At 43.6% G+C, this 18,443-nt stretch overlaps 1 protein-coding gene across 2 annotated transcripts in view; it reads right to left on the bottom strand.

The window, feature by feature from the left end:
- igsf3 (immunoglobulin superfamily, member 3) overlaps nt 1-18,443 on the bottom strand; it is a 149,763-nt gene that overhangs the window by 11,139 nt on the left and 120,181 nt on the right. For both annotated transcript variants that reach the window (XM_078409259.1, XM_078409260.1), the window contains exons 7-9: nt 12,371-12,778; nt 5,764-6,174; nt 2,420-2,842 (exon numbers count right to left, since the gene is read on the bottom strand). In XM_078409259.1, the coding sequence (XP_078265385.1) occupies nt 2,420-2,842; nt 5,764-6,174; nt 12,371-12,778 (1,242 nt within the window). The remainder of the gene's footprint in view (nt 1-2,419; nt 2,843-5,763; nt 6,175-12,370; nt 12,779-18,443) is intronic.

The following is an 18,443-nucleotide window of genomic DNA, read 5'->3' as shown; positions in this document are numbered from 1 at the left end:
AACTGCCCTGGGGCACTTCCCCCCTCCCCCCCCCCCAAAAAAAAACCCCCATTAACAATGCTATAGAACTGCCAACTGTAATCGCTGCACATCTGTCACCTGCTGTAACTTGCATTTATCTAGCACCTTAAACACAGAAAGTTGCCCTGAGGTATTCCCAGAAGTATAATGTTGGTGTATATAGCTTTATAGGACTTTGGTTCGTTTATAAGTTCATAAGTTATAGGAGCAGAATTAGATCATTCAGCCCATCAAGTCTACTCTGCCATTCAATCATGGCTGATCTATCTTTCCCTCTCAACTCTATTCCCCTGCCTTCTCCACATAACCCCTGATACCCTTACAAATCAAAAATATATCAATCTCCGCATTAAAAATATCCATTGATGGTCTCCACAGCCTTCTGTGGCAATGAATTCCAGATTCACCACTCTCTGACTAAAGAAATTCTATCTCATCTCCAAAGGTACATGCTTTTATTCTGTGTGTATGACCTCTGGTCCTGGACTCTCCCACTAGTGGAAACATCCTCTGCTCATCCACTCCATCCAGGCCTTTCACTATTCGGTAAATTTCAATGAGATCCCCCCAAATCCTTCTAATTCCAGCGAATACAGGCCCAGTGCTGTAATCGCTTAGCATCCTTTCTCAGATATGGGGCACAAAAGTGCTCACAATACTTCAAATGCGGTCTGACCTGCCTTATAAAGGTTAAGCTGCATTTGGAGTATTGCGTGTGGTTCTGCTCATCCCATTATAGGAAGCATGTGGGGGCTTTGGAGAGGGTGCAGAAGAGATTTACCAGAATGCTTCTTGGATGAGTACCTTAGCTATAAGGAGAAGTTGGACGGATTTGGAGTGTTGGAAGTTGAGAGTAGACCTGATAGAAGTATATACAATTATGAGAGGCACAGATAGGGTAGACGGGCAAAATCTCCACCACAATCCCTGGAACACTATCAGGGGTGGTGGTGGAAGCAGATAAGATAGTGGTGTTTAAGATACTTTTTGATAGGAACATGGATGTGCGGGGAATGAAGGGATTAGATCTGATGCAAGCAGAGGAGTTTAGTTTAACTTCACACCATGTTTGGCACTGACATTGCGGGCCGAGGCGCCTGTTTCTGCACATTTCTATGTTCTATAAAAGTGTGCCAAAGTTACAAGATCTGTCCAAACTCGCATACCAATATTGATCCAAGATAAATTTAATATAAATCACATTTATTTTTAAACTTAAAAAACAGATATTTGGTTAGAATTCATTATGCCTTGGTGGTACAGAATGATAAAATAAGCTTTTGACTCCCAGATTAAGTCAGTTTATACACCAATGGGACAGGTTCCGATCCAACGAGACAAATTCAGAAGCAATATAAAATATATTAATTACTTTGCAGCCGGATTTCATTGGACTCCATTCTATAGTGCTGTAGCTCTACAATAGCTCCCTTATTTCTCAGCCAGATGATTGTGATTTTCAAACCCCACTCCAAGGACCCTGGTCACATAATGCAGCTGACACTTCACTGCAGCTCCAAGGAAGTGCTGATGGCTTATTTCCAGAGAGCATCGCAAAATCAGCAAGTCAGTCACTCACACATGGAAGAAGCAGGTGTTCAATGAACTTTTAAATGTTTAAATCCTTTCATGTTCCCCATAAATCTTTCAGGGCCATCATTTAGTTTAAGAGATACAGCGTGGAAACAGGCTCTTTGCTCACCGAGTCCGCGTTGATCAACAATCACCCACCCCCTACACTAGTTCTATGTTATACCATTTTCACATTATCCCATCTACACGAGGGGCAATTTACAGAAGACAATTAATCTACAAACCCGCATGCCTTTGGAATGTGGGAGGAAACCGGAGCACCCGGAGGAAACCCGCATGATCACAGGGAGCATATGCAAAGTCACAGACAGTGCCCAAGGTCAGAAAATTTACAATTTTGTCGAAGCCAATTAACCTACAAACGTGTATGTCTTTGCAGTGAGAGGAAACCAGATCATCCGGAAAAACCCCCCACAAGGTCACAGGGAGAACAAACAAACCCCGTACAGACAGCACCTGTAATGTGGTGTCTCTGATGCCGGGTGTCCGATGCTGTAAAAGACCTGGGTCTCTGATGCTGTAAGGCAGCAACTCTAACACTGCACCAATGTGTTGCCCCAAGATAGGCAAATGGATTTTCAGGGATATGGATCATGTGCGGGCAGAGGAGATTAGTTAATTTTGACATCATGTTTGGTATGGGCATTGTGGGCTGTATCGTTCTATGTTCATGTTCCATTTATTAAGAACAATATTGGAAAAATCTCTAACACATAGTGTGTGGTTGGAATCACATATGAGCTGCACTGGACACAATGGGCCAAATAGCCACCTGTGATCATTCTATATTTCTATGATAAATTACCTTTGCTTTGAACAGTGACAGTAAACAGCCCGGACTCATCCTCTCCGAGTTTGTACCAGATGTTGTTTGCATTTTGAATCCACTCCTCTACGTTGCAGGAGTAATTCCCTGTGTCACCTCTGCCTGAATTATGTATCGTCAGAGTGTACAATCCGTTGGATGGCCTCTCGAACTGCAATCTGTCCTTCATGCTTTTTGCCCCGTCCGTCAAGGCATCAAAACCAAATACCGAATTGTGATCAACTTTCAGAATCGTCTCCTTGACAATCCCATCAACGTCCTCTTTGACCTTCGAAGCAAACCAGTATACGGCAAATCGAGAGTTATCTTGAGTTTGTTGGGTCACATTACAGCTGAGCTGGAACAGGTCCTTCTCTGAGACAGTAATATTCAATTCTGTTTTATCCAATTGCATTTTAAATTCTGTTTGTGAAATCAAAAATAAAGAGACAGCATATTTTAATGTTCAATGTTTTGAAAGCTGCAAAAGACAGATTGCCCTCTATCCATCTTTAAAATAAGACGACCAATCTTGAGCCACCTCGTGAAAGTCATGTCCCAAGGTCACACTACTGTGCTCCTGTGACTTCTGGCTTCCCACTGTGAGTAAAGGTTCACTGAATTCACTCTAACGTTGACGTCGTCTCCCTCAGTCAAAGACTGAAACAATTCCCATCCTTTCAAACAGCTCTGACCACGTCAAGCAACCAAGGCTAAAAAAACGACTGATGTACCAAAGGCACCAAGTGAATCTGACTATTGTTGTGGATCCTAGGTGTCCTGGACAATTAGTATACTTACTGATGTACTGCTTATCAAAAGATGGTTGTCAGAAATCACAAGAAGATCTTGATCAGCTGGACAAGGGCTAATTAAGTTTATTGCAGATAAGTGGGGTCAAACCGGCTCAGGATTTTAACAGTAAGACCATGGGAAGTGTTGTAGAGCAGAGGGATCTCAGAGTGCAGATATACAGTTCCCTCAAAGTGGCATAACAAGTGGATAGGGTGTTAAAGAAGGCTTTTGGTGCATTTGCCTTCATCAGTCAGGGTATCGAGTTGGGACAAATGAAGACATAAAGTGCTGGAATAAATCAGCAGATCAGACAGCCTCTCTGCAGAACATGGATATATGACATTTCAGGCCAGAGCCCTTCTTCAGATAGCCAATATTTTGCCATTCTTAAGGACAAGCTTCTTGGTTTAAAAGTGAGCAAATTGTTTTTAACATTAATAATCTCAGTCACCATCCCTGACGTAGAATCAAAGAGTAATTAATACGGCGTGGAAATAAGCCCTTCGGCCCAACTTGTCTGTGTTACCTAACCAAGCACTAGCCTATGTTAGAGAATATTGCAGTTAAGTAATCTATTCCTCTCTTGTGCTTCATTACACCCAAATGAGCAACGTCTACAATAACCTTCCCTTCCAAGCATACATCCGTGTCCTCGCCCCCTGTCAGATTAGTGTAAACCCATCCCATCTGCAGTGGCAAACTCACCACAAGGATGTTGGACCCATTCTGGTTCAGATGCACAGTGCAGTTTGCAAAGGTCCACTGTAGACCCGCAGGTGCTGGAATCTTACGTAGAGTATAAAGTGCTGATGTAACTCAATGGGTTGGGCTGTACTTCTGAAGGGTGTGGATAGGTAATATTTTGGTTGGGGGCCCTTCTTTGAATGTGAAGATGTGTCCTTTCGGCCCAAATTGCACATGCTGACCAACATGCCACTAATCTCACCAGTCCCACCAGCCTGCGTTTGGCCCATATCCCTCTAAACTTTCCTCTCCATGTACCTGTCCAAATGTCTTTAAAATGTTGTTATCGAACTATTAAATGTTATAGTGCTTGTGTGATATTTCAATTTAATTGTTTTTAAAAAATGAAGTCAGATTCTGATTCAGTCAATATTAACATCGGTAGTGTTAATGAGTTTTTAAAGAGATTGCCTCTGGCAGGACAACCCTACAATATTAGATTTGATTGCTTGGCTTTGTATATTTAATATCATCTGTGCTTTGCAAGATGACCCCTGTAGCTGATGCCAAATTTACTGTAGACAGCTGGCTGGCCACACTGCTGTTTTATCCTTTATCGACATCCCACCTCACTCTTGTGTGTATGTTCACAGACGATGTAAACCATTTGTTTAGTATAATTTAGTGATACAGCGCAGAAATAGGCTCTTCGACCCATCGAGTCCACACCGCCCAGCAATCCCTGTACACTACCACTATCCTACACACTAGGGACAAATTACTAAAGCCAATTAACCTACAAACCTGTACATCTTTGAAGTGTGAGAGGAAACCAGAGTACCCGGAGAAAACTCACACGGTCACGGGGAGGACGTCAAAATTCTGTTCAGACATCAAATCCAGATCTCTGGCACTAAGAGGCAGCAATTCTACCGCTGCACAACTGTGCCACCCGTTATAACAAAGTTGTGCCAAAGGGCCTGATTGCATGCTATATGAATCTATGATTGAGTCAATAAGTGGATAACCAAAATTCATTGATTTTGACAGGTTGTATATGGATGATCTCAAATATGTGTATAAATCAATCAGACAATAGATAGGGTGAATGCACAGTCTTTTATCCAGAGCAGGGGAATCAAAAACAAGAGGGCACAGGTTTAAGGTAAGAGAGGGAAGATTTAATAGGAACCTGAGAGGTAACTTATCCAGTCAAAGATTGGGGGGTATATGGAACAATCATATCATCATCATATATCTACAGCCGGAAACAGGCCTTTTCGGCCCTCCAAGTCCGTGCCGCCCAGTGATCCCCGTACATTAACACTATCCTACACCCACTAGGGACAATTTTTACATTTACCCAGCCAATTAACCTGCATACCTGTACGTCTTTGGAGTGTGGGAGGAAACCGAAGATCTCGGAGAAAACCCACGCAGGTCACGGGGAGAACGTACAAACTCCTTACAGTGCAGCACCCGTAGTCAGGATCGAACCTGTGTCTCCGGCGCTGCATTCGCTGTAAAGCAGCAACTCTACCGCTGCGCTACCGTGCCGGAAGAGGTAGTTGAGGCAGGTACTGTAACAACATTTAAAAGACACTTGGACAGTTACATGGACAGGAAAGGTTTAGAGGAATATGGGCCAATTTGGGCAACTTAGATGGGGCATGTTGACCAGTGTAGACGAGTTGGGCTGTTTCCGTGCAGTATGACTCTACGATTCCATGACTATTTGTTAGTAAAAGCTAATTGAACCATACAACTGTGAGTTAAACGTTTTTCCAAAGTGGTGACTTGATGTTTTAGCATCTCATGGTAATGGGAAGCACACATTTCCTCACACTGAAACAACTCTACTGTACCTGGTAGCTGTACGGTGACAGTTGTTAATCCAGACTGATCCTCTCCTAGTTTGTACCACATATTATTGGGATCGGCTACCCACTCCTCCACATAACAGTAGTAGCTGCCAGTGTCAGAGATGGTGGCCTTCTGAAGTATCAAACTGTACAAATCGTTGGTAGGTTTCTCATATTGCAGTCTATCTCTCAGTCTCATCCTGTTGTTCATTGAGCTACCATACTGAAAAACAGAATTCCGGTTCAGGCTGAAAATGGGATATTCGTCTGTATCCAGGGAATTCTGTGCAAACCACACCACTGAGAGTTGGGAGTCCAAGTTGGTTCGATTGCTGATCTTGCAATCCAATCGAATCTGATCGTCTTCTGGCACGGAAATAGTCCTTTCCGTCTTGACTGTCTGCAAATTGTTATCTGCGGAGGTTACACAAAATTGTTAGTTAATTAACAGGAAGTTTGATTGCTCAAGTTTTATTATTATTCAATCTGGTATGAAATTCTGAAAATGATGCTGGGCAGGCTAAGTGGAATATTAGACTTCCTCAGCTTCCAGCTAGGTTTGGATTAGTTGTGTTTGGTTTAGGTGAAGCTCATCAACGCATCTGGTTTGTGGAGTTTTGGTATGTCGATGAATGCTCTCTTGAACTTCTAAAGGTGTACAGTAGGGAGTATATTGACTGATTGTGTCACAGCCTGTTTCAGCAATTCGAACGCCCAGGAACGAAGGAGATTACAAAAAGTGGTGGACACTGCCTTGTTCATCACGGGTCCTGACCTCCACACCATTGAAGAGATCTATAGGAAGTGTAGGAGCCATTTGTGTTTATTAGCTATTTTAGCATATTGTATTATTTTGTATCCTGTTGTATTATTTTTGGACCCTTGGGGGTTGTCATGACATGAGTACTAGCCTTACATATATGGACATATATGGACTGGGAGGAGCCAGGGGCAGAGTCAGAGTATAATTTAGAATGCACTGACATAATGCTTCAGATACGAAGGAGCGACGGTGAGATATTAAGTTCTTACCAGAAGTTATACGACGGGAGATATACTAATCTGTTTGTATTGCTAATTCAATAAATGACTAACTAAACTGAAACATCGTGAAGATCTCTCTGTTTTGTTTTGAGTCAAGAAATATCGCTCCACTCCATCAACGGTAAGCTTAAGGACTTTATTGGGAAGGACTAAAGTTGCTGCTATATTGTAAGAACTTATCTCAGTCGGAGTGAATAGATCAAGAGCTATCCTCGGTGAGAGAAGATAAGGTAACCTGTATCCTAGAGTCATTTTAAGTTATAACGGGCTCTTTGAGTGGGGCTGGAGCTTGTGTAGCGACTGCATGGAACAAGAATTGTTTTATTGCAAAAACCCTGAAGCTGAAACAGACTGATCGGGTCATTGTCTGCGTTAATCTGACTATGGAGAAAGGAAAACTTCGAAAGCCAGTGTGTAGCATTAAGCTTTATTGGAAGGCTGTTTTTCAGAAGTTGTATTGGAAAACTACGACTGAAAAATGTTGGAAATGCTAGAAACAAAGAAGTGACGTTGTATATTGCTTGCTATCAGTTTTGTTTTGAATTCCTTTGAAGATATGATTTTGCTTCAACACATCTTAAAGGAATATTGACGTACAGGTACGCTTGTACGTAAATCTGAGGTTCGGCCAGCAGGTGGCAACATTAGAATGGATTCCCAAAAGGAAAATGGTTTTTCTTCAATAGGTGGAACTTCTAAAGTTCTCTATGCCTCGAAACGAGTTGCTACCCTGAAAGGACAGCGTGAGATTGAAGAAGAAGAAGAAAACAGAAAAACTCAAAATATAAACAAGCTACCAAGTTAAGAGAAATGATGAAAGAGAACATGGAGAAAATGTAAATGGAGTACAATCTAACCTGATTCAATTAATGAAGGAAGCACTGGTAACGTTACCACTGCCTGATGATGAGCTCAAAAAACAAAATCAGTGGATTCACCAAACAGTGGAAACTTTTATTGGGTTTACACAAGGTTCTAAGGATGGTCATCAAACTACACACTCCATTGCTGAGAGTGCTACACAACAGATATCATTAGATATCATTGGACCTGAAGACAGTGCTTCAAATGTCTCAAACTCTAAATTGAGCCTCAAATCTTGTTCTTCATCTCGTGCATCTTCGACGAACTCTGCTCGTATAAAAGCTAAGGCAGATCTGGGTGTTCTTGAGGAACAGGTTGCCTTGATGGAAGACAGGCAGGAGATTGAGGCACAAGAAGTACAACTGAGAAGAAAGGAGGAGAAACGGAAGAAACAAGATGAACAATTGAAAAACAAAGAATTTTCAACTGAACAGAAGAGAAGACAATTGGAAATGGAGCTCGATAGGAAGAGCCAGAAGGAACAGCTAAGAAGACAGAAGGAACGATTGGAACTAGATGCTGCAATAGCAGCAGCCAAGACTCAATGTACTTGAGGCTAGGAAATCAAGATACAGTTCGACAGCAGCTGATGGGATGAACTCTTATTTGAAAAAAGGAACTGTCAAAGGCCCTACCTTTGCTAAGGCAAGAGAAAAGCCGCAAAAAGCCAAAAGCAGTTTGGCAACGACTACAGAACCTGTAGCATCACAGGTGCAAGAAGATCATCCTGAAATACTTCATATTGAACAAAAGGACAAGGAAAAGAAACTAGAACAGAATGAAAAGCCAATTGCGGGCAATGCTGCTCTTCCATCTCAGACGTGTGACCATATCGGGGCCGGTGATGAAACCTCCATCTTCCCCATTGTACCAGTACAAGTAAAGAGTACAGTGTAAAATACACATTTTTGGATCATGGAAGCTCATCTACCTTCTGCACGGAAAACTTGATGAGAAGGCTGACATTTCAGGACCAAGGAGGAAAATTCTCCTGTGTACCATGAATCAAGTGAAGCCAGTCGTCTTATCTCAGGTTTGGAAATATCTAGTCTGGATAAAGATGATTTTATTCAACTATCTGATGTGTTTATACATAAGACCAACAATGTTTCGCTGTGAGAAGCCTACTGGGATGGGTCATCTGTGATCTCCTGAGAAGAGACTATGACAGCAGGGATGGGAATGGCTGCCCTGCCGCTGCTGTCAATCAAATATCCATTGCAAGCCAAGAGGAGCTTCTGGTCAAGCAATACAATCACGACTTCAGAATGGGAAAATCCAGAGTTGACACAATGCTGCGAAAAGAATGACAGCTTCAAGTGGTCAAATCCATCTTCTGGACCTATAGCACAACGGTGCTTAAGTACATCAACAATGAATTTGTAGCAAACAGAATCTCTTCTGTAAGAGATGTTACTGATGTATCACAATGGAGATATGTTAGCACAAAGGAAAATCCTGCAGGTGAAGCATCAAGAGGACTGACCGCAGACCGCTTTTTAAGCTGGAAGAGAAGTAGATTGAAGAAGTTCATGGCTAATGGACAGAATATTGGAGACTACACCACATGCACAAGGTTTTGTGCATGCTGTTCGACTTCAGACTAAGAGCAACATCTTGGAAAGACCGATTACGAAGATATGTCTGCTCCTGGAAGCTGATACCTGAGTACAGCAAAGACTGGTGGCCTTGAAAATTGAAGAGTCACTATAGTAGATTAGATACCAATATATAGTGCATGCTTTTTTGATTAAATATGAAGTTTATATGGCTCCTTTTAATGTTTATTAGTAATTGTTTAGTTATATACTTAGAACAATTGGGGGTAGGAGTCATTTGTGTTTATTAGCTATTTTAGCATATTATATTATTTTGTATCCTGTTGTATTATTTTTGGATGCTGGGGGTTGTCATGAGATGAGTACTAGGCTTACATATATGGACATATATGGTCTGGGAGGAGCCAGGGGAGGAGTCAGATTATGAGTATAATTTAGAATGCACCCACATAATGCTTCGGATATGAAGGAGCGACGGTGAGATATTAAGTTCTTACCAGAAGTTATACGACGGGAGATATACTAATCTGTTTGTATTGCTACTTCAATAGACGACGAACTAAACTGAAACGTTGTGAGGATCTCTATGTTGTTGTTTTGCATCAAGAAATATCGCTCCACTCCTTCGTCAACGATAAGCTTAAGGACTTTATTGGGAAGGACTAAAGTTGCTGCTATAGGAGGTGCTGCTTCAAAAAGGCAGCCAGCTTCATCAATGACCCACACCACCCTGGTCACACTCTCGTTTCACTCCTACCATCAGGAAGAAGGTACTGGAGCCTGAAAATCATGACCTCCAGGTTCAGGAACAGCTTCTTTGCAGCAACCATCAGGCTCTTGAGCACTACAAACACCAACTAAACTCCAAACTACAAACTGCCTTATTTGCACTAGGGCCTTCAGGCTTTGTTTCTGTATTATATGGTTTTGTTTTAATTTACTGATCTTTTTGTTGTTTATTATGGTATCTACTGAGAAGTATTTGAGCTGCTACAAGTAAAAATTTAATTGTTCCGTTTTGGGACATATAACAATAAAACACTCTTGACTCTTGAGGTGCATTAGTTTATAGCTGAGCTGACCACCAGTATTTATTGTTATACTCAATGTTCTCACTTTGAGGACCTAACGAAAGTGGATGTTGGTTCTTGGTTCAGATGGAAATATATAAATTTATAGTCATACACACCAGAGTACAATGTAATTCCTTGCTTGCATGAAGTTCACAGTAAAAGTAGTAATGATAGAAACAACAATAAATAAAACGACAAATGCAGACACAGCAGAATGGTGCAAAGATTGTAGTGCAAGTAGTTAAACAAAACTATTGTGAAATAGTGTAATGGGGTAGGGCCAAGAGCAAGAGAATCTGGCAGCACCTCAATGAAAGGAGTGTGGTAGGCTGACACAAGACGTTTGGAGGTTAATCGGCCTCTGCAAATTGCCTCCAGTTTTTAGGGAGTGGATGGAGATTTTAGGGAGGGAGTAGAACTCGCGTGAATGGGTGATGGATGGTCAGCATTGACTCAGTGGGCCGAAGGGCCTGTTTGCATGTTGTGTCTTTAAACAAAACTAAGCTAAAGACAAAGTATAATTACCCCGAGGCTGAATCATTCAGTCTAGTTCACCAACTGACATGCAAATCAAAAGAGGCAACTGCTCACGGCAAGTCCACTCGGGTGTAATGGCCACAAAATAGAAATTGAGCACCAGTTGAAGGAGCACTTTGTGGGATATTACAATTTCATTAACACTGTAAATAACTCTGAAATCCTTAGGAGATGATAATAACTTGGACTTAAATTGTAATTAGTCGGATTAATCTGATGGCTTCTGCCAGGAAACAAGATCTGCAACAGCTTTTGAATCTTCATTTAAGGCAAGAAAAAAGGACAATTTTAGAAGGATGATACAGACCACCACCCATCACAGAACAAGGCAAGGCAAGACAAGAGCACAACACTCTCTGCTCAATTCTCAATATGAACAAAGCCACCAGAAATTAATTGTGCAGATTAACGGCAAGTGCTGGAAGAACTCAGTGGGTCAGGCAGCATCTGTGGAGGGAATGGACAGATGAAGTTTCAGATCGGGATCTTTGGTCAGACTGAAACATCGCCTGTCCAATTCCCCCCCCCCCCACAGATGCTGCCTGGCCCATTGACTTACTCCAGCAGTTTGTATTTTCTTGTTGGATTATCAATGTAGATGTGTGGGAGCATCTTAGATAATATTCCACCCCTCAGATAATACTCCTGCCCTTAGAGAATACTCCAGCCCTCAAAGAATACTCCAGCCCTCAGAGAATACTCCAGCCCTCACATAATACTCCACCCCTCAGATAATACTCCACTGCTTCAATATTACTTCATATTTTAGATATTACTCTACAGTGCAGATAATACTTCACAGTGTTATTCACAAGTATGCATGATTCAGAATTTAATGGAAGAAATAAAGGAAAATTGCAGGGGGCCACAAGGAACTGCAGTTGCTGGTTTACAAAAACGTCACAAAATGTAACTCAGGCAGCATCTCTGGAGAACATGGGTAGGTGATGTTTCACTTTGGGACCCTTCTTCAGACTGATTGCAGTGGGGGAGTGGGGGTGGTGTCAGAACGCTGGTGGAGAGGTGGGGGCAGAGCAAAGCCTGACAAATGATAGGTGGAAACTGGTGAGGGGGGGGGGAGGAGGTTCAATTGACACATGCCTGTTTCTGATTCGATTCTGACTACATGTGCTGTCTGTATGGGAGTTTGGACGTTCTCCCTGTGACCTGCGTGGATTTCCTCCAGGTGCTCCAGGTTTCCTCCCACATTCCAAAGTCATACAGGTTTGCAGGTTAATTGGCTTGGTAAAACTGCAAAAATTGTCCGGAATGTGTGTAGGATAGTGTTAGTGTACAGGGATTGCTGGTTGGCACGGACTCTGTGTTCCGAAGGGTCTGTTAGCACGTTGTATCTCTAAACTAAAGTAGAGAAGAGGAGTGAAATGTGAAGCCAGAGGAAGGGATAAAGGTGGAAGGAGAGCTGGGAAGGTGACATGAGCCGGGGGGGAGGGGGGGGGGGGGGGGGAGCGGGCGAGATAGTGAGCGTCCAGGTGGGACCAAGGGAAGAGAGGAGGGGGATGAAAGATTGAGTACCTGGTCGCTGTACGGTGACGTAAGTCATTCCTGACATGTTGATTCCAACTTTATACCAGTTGTTGTTGGGATTCAGCAGCCATTCCTGCACCAGGCAGTAGTATTTGCCACTATCATCGACGTCAGCCTTGTGAATGACCACGGTGTAATGGCCACTGGAAGGCTTTGCTGCCTGCAATCTCTCCTTACTCTCGTGCCCTACCAACTCGTTGCCGTATTCGAACACGCAATCCCGGTTTGACTTCAGAATCAGCCTGCCCTCTTCCTCTTGGGAGCGTTGAACGTACCACTGGACAGAAAATTGAGAGTCGGAGCCGGTTTGGTTTGTGATGACACAGCTCAGGTGAATATTGTCATTCTCTGTCACCACCAGATTGCGCTTTAGTTGGCTGACTTCCAATCTCGCATCTGTGAAGACAAACAATGTACTGGGTCACAGGCATGACAAAAGTGAACACATTTTATTCATAATAAATTGGGGCGGTACGGTGGCGCAACTTTACTGCTTTACACCAGAGACCCGGGTTCGATCCTGACTGCAGGTACTGACTGTACGGAGTTTTGTACGTTCTCCCTGTGACTGCATGGGTTTTCTCCAGGTGCTCCGATTTTCTCCCACACTCCAAAGATGTGCAGGTTTGTAGGTTCATTGGCTTCTAAAATTGTAAATTGTCCCTAATGTGCAAGAAAGTGTCAGTGTGTGGGTGATGACTGGTTGGCGCGGACTCTGTGGGGCGAAGGGCCTGTTTCCACACTGTATCTCTAATGTCTAAAGTCAAAACGTCCTCATTTTGTTTTTTTCTCTATCAGGCTTACGAATCATAAAGAGGACACCCTTTTCCTCATGATTGGCACCGAGACTATTGGGTTATTAGCAAGATACTCAATGGTTGATTGATTGAAAAACATAGCACAAAAACAAAATATAGGACCTTGATTAGGCTGTCTTTGGAGTATTGAGTGCGGTTCTGGTCACCCATTACAGGTAATAAAGGAATATGGATCATGTATAGGCAGAAGAGACCAGTTTACCATGGCATCATGTTCGGCACAGACATTGTGGGTTCCTGTGTTGTGCCATTCTATGCTCTCGGCCCTTCGGCCCACTGAGTTTGTACTGACCATTGATCACCCGTTCACAGTAGTTCTATATTAACCCTATTTCTCATCCACTCTAGGGGCAACTAGGGGTAATTTACAGAGGCCAATTAACCTACAAACCTGCATGTCTTTGGGATACGGGGGGGGAAACCAGAACACCCATGTAGTCACAGGGAAAACGTGCAAACTCTACACACATAGCACCAGAGATCAAAATCAAATCCGTGTCTCTGGCACTGTGAGACAGCGGCTCTACCCGCTGCGCCACTGTACCACTTTCATCTGCTCCTGCACTCTTCACCCACTGAGTTCCAGGTCTCTAGGGATTCACCATCATATAAACATTTCATCACTGTTGCTTGGAATCAACAGATAACACGGAAAATCAAATTCAAAGCTACATTGCCTCAAGAGCTTATAACAAATTTATTTTCCCCAGTCAATGAAGTCATTGCACAGAATGTAAATTATTTGAATAACAGTGGCGTTGTGACCTCATGGGTTTCCTCTGGGTGCTCCCGTTTCCTCCCACATTCCAAAGACGTGCATGTATGCAGGTTAATTGGCCTCTGTGAAATTGCCCCTATTGTGTAGAGAGTGCTTGAGAAAGAGGGATAACATAGAACTGGTATGAACGGGTCATCGATGGTCGGTGTGGACTTGGTGGGCCGAAGGGCCTCCCTCAAAGCTGTATCTTTCAATCAACAAAAACGTTTTTAAAATATGATAAAAAAGGAACTGCAGATGCTGGTTTATACCAAAGATACACACAAAATGCTGAAGTAACTCAATGGGTCAGGCAGCATCCCTGGGGAACATGGACTGGTGATGTTTCACGTCAGGACCCTTCTTCAGACTTGTTTTGCCAATGGATAAATTTGGGTTCCTATTCAAACATAAGCTGGGCAGTTTCGTAAAAGATACTGAACTTTAAACCTGACTTTAGATAGACACAAAGTGCTGGAGTAATTCAGCGGGTCAGGCAGCATCTCTGGAGAAAAAGGGTGGGTGATGTTGCAGGTTGGGACTCTTCTTCGGACTCCAACCCGAAACACCACCCATCCTTTTTCTCCAGATATGTTACCTGACCCATTGAGTTACTCCAGCACTTTGTGTCTATCTTTGATAAAAGCCGGATTCTGCATTTCCTTGTTTCTACATTAAACCTGACTATCTAGAAAGCTCCCGAGATGGTACGAAACACAGGTGATAAACAAAAAAATATTTCCCTCGGTTCCTGCTTTTAACGTTCCCTAGAGTAATTCAGCACTGACGCTCTCTCTGCCTTGCAATATTCATTGAGGTCATTAATGTGATGTACAACAGGTTTTATATCCAAAAAGCTGCTGTGTAGTTGCTGCGTTTGCATCTGTCTTGTGCAAATGTGCACCAAATTAATAATTAATCAAAGCACTCACACATTATCATGCCAAATGTAATGTTACTCCTGCTGGCGATTTAAAAGTAACTCATGGACTACAGGTTCCTCAGGCTGCACAGTGACAAGTGGCCATGTGATCAAACAATTCCTCTTTGTAAACTGGTTTCTGGGAACAAATTACCGCGTGGAATAGATGCTCAGAAAGTTTGGAGCTAGCGGTTAGACGCAGTGACCAGGTAACATTTTGTTCAAGGGCCTAACATTAGAAAATTTGAGCTATCGACTTCAGGCAGCTTGGTGGAGTACATGCCCCAATCAGCAATAGACAATAGGTGCAGGAGTAGGTCATTCGGCCCTTCAAGCCAGCACCGCCATTCAATGTGATCATGGCTAATCATTCACAATCAGTACCCCGTTCCTGCCTTCTCCCCATACCCCCTGACTCCGCAATCTTTAAGAGCTCTATCTAGCTCTCTCTTGAATGCATCCAGAGAATTGGCCTCCACTACCTTCTGAGGCAGAGAATTCCACAGATTTACAACTCTGACTGAAAAAGTTTTTCCTCATCTCCGTTCTAAATGGCCTACCCCTTATTCTTAAACTGTGCCCCCTGGTTCTGGACTCCCTCAACATTGGGAACATGTTTCCTGCCTCTAATGTGTCCAATCCCTTAATAATCTTATATGTTTCAATAAGATCCCCTCTCATCCTTCTAAATTCCAGTGTATACAAGCCTAGTCACTCCAGTCTTTCAACATGCGACAGTCCTGCCATTCTGGGAATTAACCTAGTGAACCTATGCTGCACTCCCTCAATAGCAAGAATGTCCTTCCTCAAATTTGGAGACCAAAACTGCACACAGTACACCAGGTGCGGTCTCACTAGGGCCCTGTACAACTGCAGAAGGACCTCTTTGCTCCTATACTCAACTCCTCTTGTCATAAAGGCCAACATGCCATTAGCTTTCTTCACTGCCTGTTGTACCTGCATGCTAACTTTAAGTGACTGATGAACAAGGACACCCAGCAACTATGGGGCCAAAGTGGAATTGGTTGAGCGCTTCAAGTTCCTGGGTGTTAATATTATCAGGAGGCTCAGGAAATCGAGCATGTCCCCGAAGACTCTTACAAACGTCTATAGATGCACCATCGAAAGCATATTGTCGGGTTGCATCACAGCTTAGTTTGAGACTAGCTCTGCCCAAGACCATGAGAAATTGCATAAAGTTTAGATGTAGTTGAGTCCATCACACAGGCCAGATAACTACACCTACACTTCACACTGCCTCTGAAGAGTGGACAACATAATCAAAGACTTGTCTCATCCTGGTTACTCCTTCTTTTTCCTGCTCCTGTCTGGCAGAAGGAACAGAAGCTTTAAAGCTCGCAACACCAGACTTTGAAATAGTTTCTTCCCCTCTGTTATCAGGTTTCTGAACAATCTATCATAAACTATGGCACTGTTCTATTCACCTCTACCCCATTGCGGCCATTGCACTTCATCTAATGATTTAGATGAAGGAATTAAAAGTAACATTAGCAAATTTGCAGATGACACAAAGCTCGGTGGCAGTGTGAACTGTGAAGAGGATGCTATGAGGAAGTAGAGTGACTTGGACAGGTGGGTGAGTGGGCAGATGCATGGCAGATGCAGTTATGTGGATAAATGTGAGGTTATCTACTTTGGAGGCAAGAAAGGGAAGGCAGATTATTATCTGAATGGTGTCAGGTTCGGAAAAGGGGAAGTACAACGAGACCTGGGTGTCCTAGTACATCAGTCACTGAAAGGAAGCATACAGGTACAGGCAGTGAAGAAAGCTAATGGCATGTTGGCCTTCATAACGGGAGGAGTTGAGTATAGGAGCAAAGAGGTCCTTCTGCAGTTGTACAGGGCCCTGGTGAGACCACACCTCGAGTATTGTGTGCAGTTTTGGTCTCCTAATTTGAGGAAGGACATTCTTGCTATTGAGGGAGTGCAGCGTAGGTTCACGAGGTTAATTCCCGGGATGGCGGGACTGTCATATGATGAGAGAATGGAGCGTCTGGGCTTGTATTCACTGGAATTTAGGATGAGAGGGGTAGGCCATTTAGAACTGAGATGAGGAAAAACCTTTTCGCACAGAGAGTTATGAATTTGTGGAATTCTCTGCCTCAGAAGGCAATGGAGGCCGATTCCCTGGATGCACTCAAGAGAGAGTTAGATAGAGTTCTTAGGGCTAGCGGAATCAAGGGGTGTGGGGAGAAGGCAGGAACGAGGTACTGATTGTGGATGATCAGCCATGATCACATTGAATGGCGGTGCTGGCTCAAAGGGCTGAATGGCATACTCCTGCACCTATTGTCTATGTATTTATGTATCTATGTCTATGGAACTGGTGCACTACAAAGCTGAGAACTATATTCAGCACTCTGTATCTTCCCCTTTACTCTATATATTGTACTTAAGTTTGGCTTGATTGGCAGAAGATCTGAAGGTGTTTGGCTGATCGGGATGTCAGCATTGGAGCAAAAAAACACAAAGTGATGGCAGGACCAAGTGGGTCAGGCAGCATCTATGGAGGGAATGGACAGATGACATTTTATATCAGGACCCTTCAGACTGATGGAGGAGGGGGAAAATGCTGGAAAACAGAGATGGCACAGGACAAAGCCTGGTAAATGATAGGTGGATACAGGTGAGGAGCACAGGGGGGGGGGGGGGGGGGGGGAGAGAACTGGCAGATGGGTGGAGTCTGACAAAGGCTAGAGATGAAAATTAGAAAAAAAGGGCATCAGATAGGAAAGATGAGGAGGAGTGAAATGTAAAGCCAGAGGTTGGAATATGGGTGCAAGGGACTGTGGAGAGGGAAAGGTGGGGGGGAGGGGGAAATAAAAGGGAAGGTGGGAATCGGGGATAGGAGGTGAGTGTCAGACTGAGGTCAGTCTGAAGAAGGGTCCTGACGGAAAACGTCATCTATCCATGTTCTCCAGAGATGCTGCCTGACCCACTGAGTTACTCCAGCACTTTGTGTCTTTTTTTTGGTATGTCAAAGTATGATTTTAACCTAATGTTCTCGAGCTCCTCAAAGGACCTTTGTGGTGCTGGTCACAACATCTTTCCTGCTCCATCAGGACTTCTTAGTCTCCCAATTATAGGCAGCTAAGACCCAGTCTTGACAACTTTTTGTTTTTCCTGAGCAAGGAGTTTTTATTCAAATAATCACACTTACAAGAACTGGCAATATCAAAACTGCCCCAGCAGTTTGCAAACATCAATCAATCAATCATGATTTCAACATTATCATCCTTATCCATGACGCACTCGACCCCCCATCCCCCCCAACCCCGGCGACCAGCGTTCACGGAAGGCACCATGGACACCGTGCGTTTCTTCTCCAGGGACATGCGAGCACAGGCCTGGGCTGGGAAGAGGGGCAGGCAGTCGACTCGGGCAGGACCCCCGACTACCCGGACCCATGAATAGCCATGTTGGCCAGGCCCAGGAGCAAACCCACAGGGGTTTCCCACCCCCCGCCGACTGACCGACTCTTCCCCCCTCTGTATTGAGTGACCAAAGATCACGAGCGTGGGGCTGAAATGCAGCCAAAACTTA

The sequence above is a fragment of the Rhinoraja longicauda genome, chromosome 12, assembly GCF_053455715.1.
Source record: "Rhinoraja longicauda isolate Sanriku21f chromosome 12, sRhiLon1.1, whole genome shotgun sequence".
NCBI classification, from domain to species: domain Eukaryota; kingdom Metazoa; phylum Chordata; class Chondrichthyes; order Rajiformes; family Arhynchobatidae; genus Rhinoraja; species Rhinoraja longicauda.
This window is presented reverse-complemented; position numbering and strand designations above follow the sequence as displayed.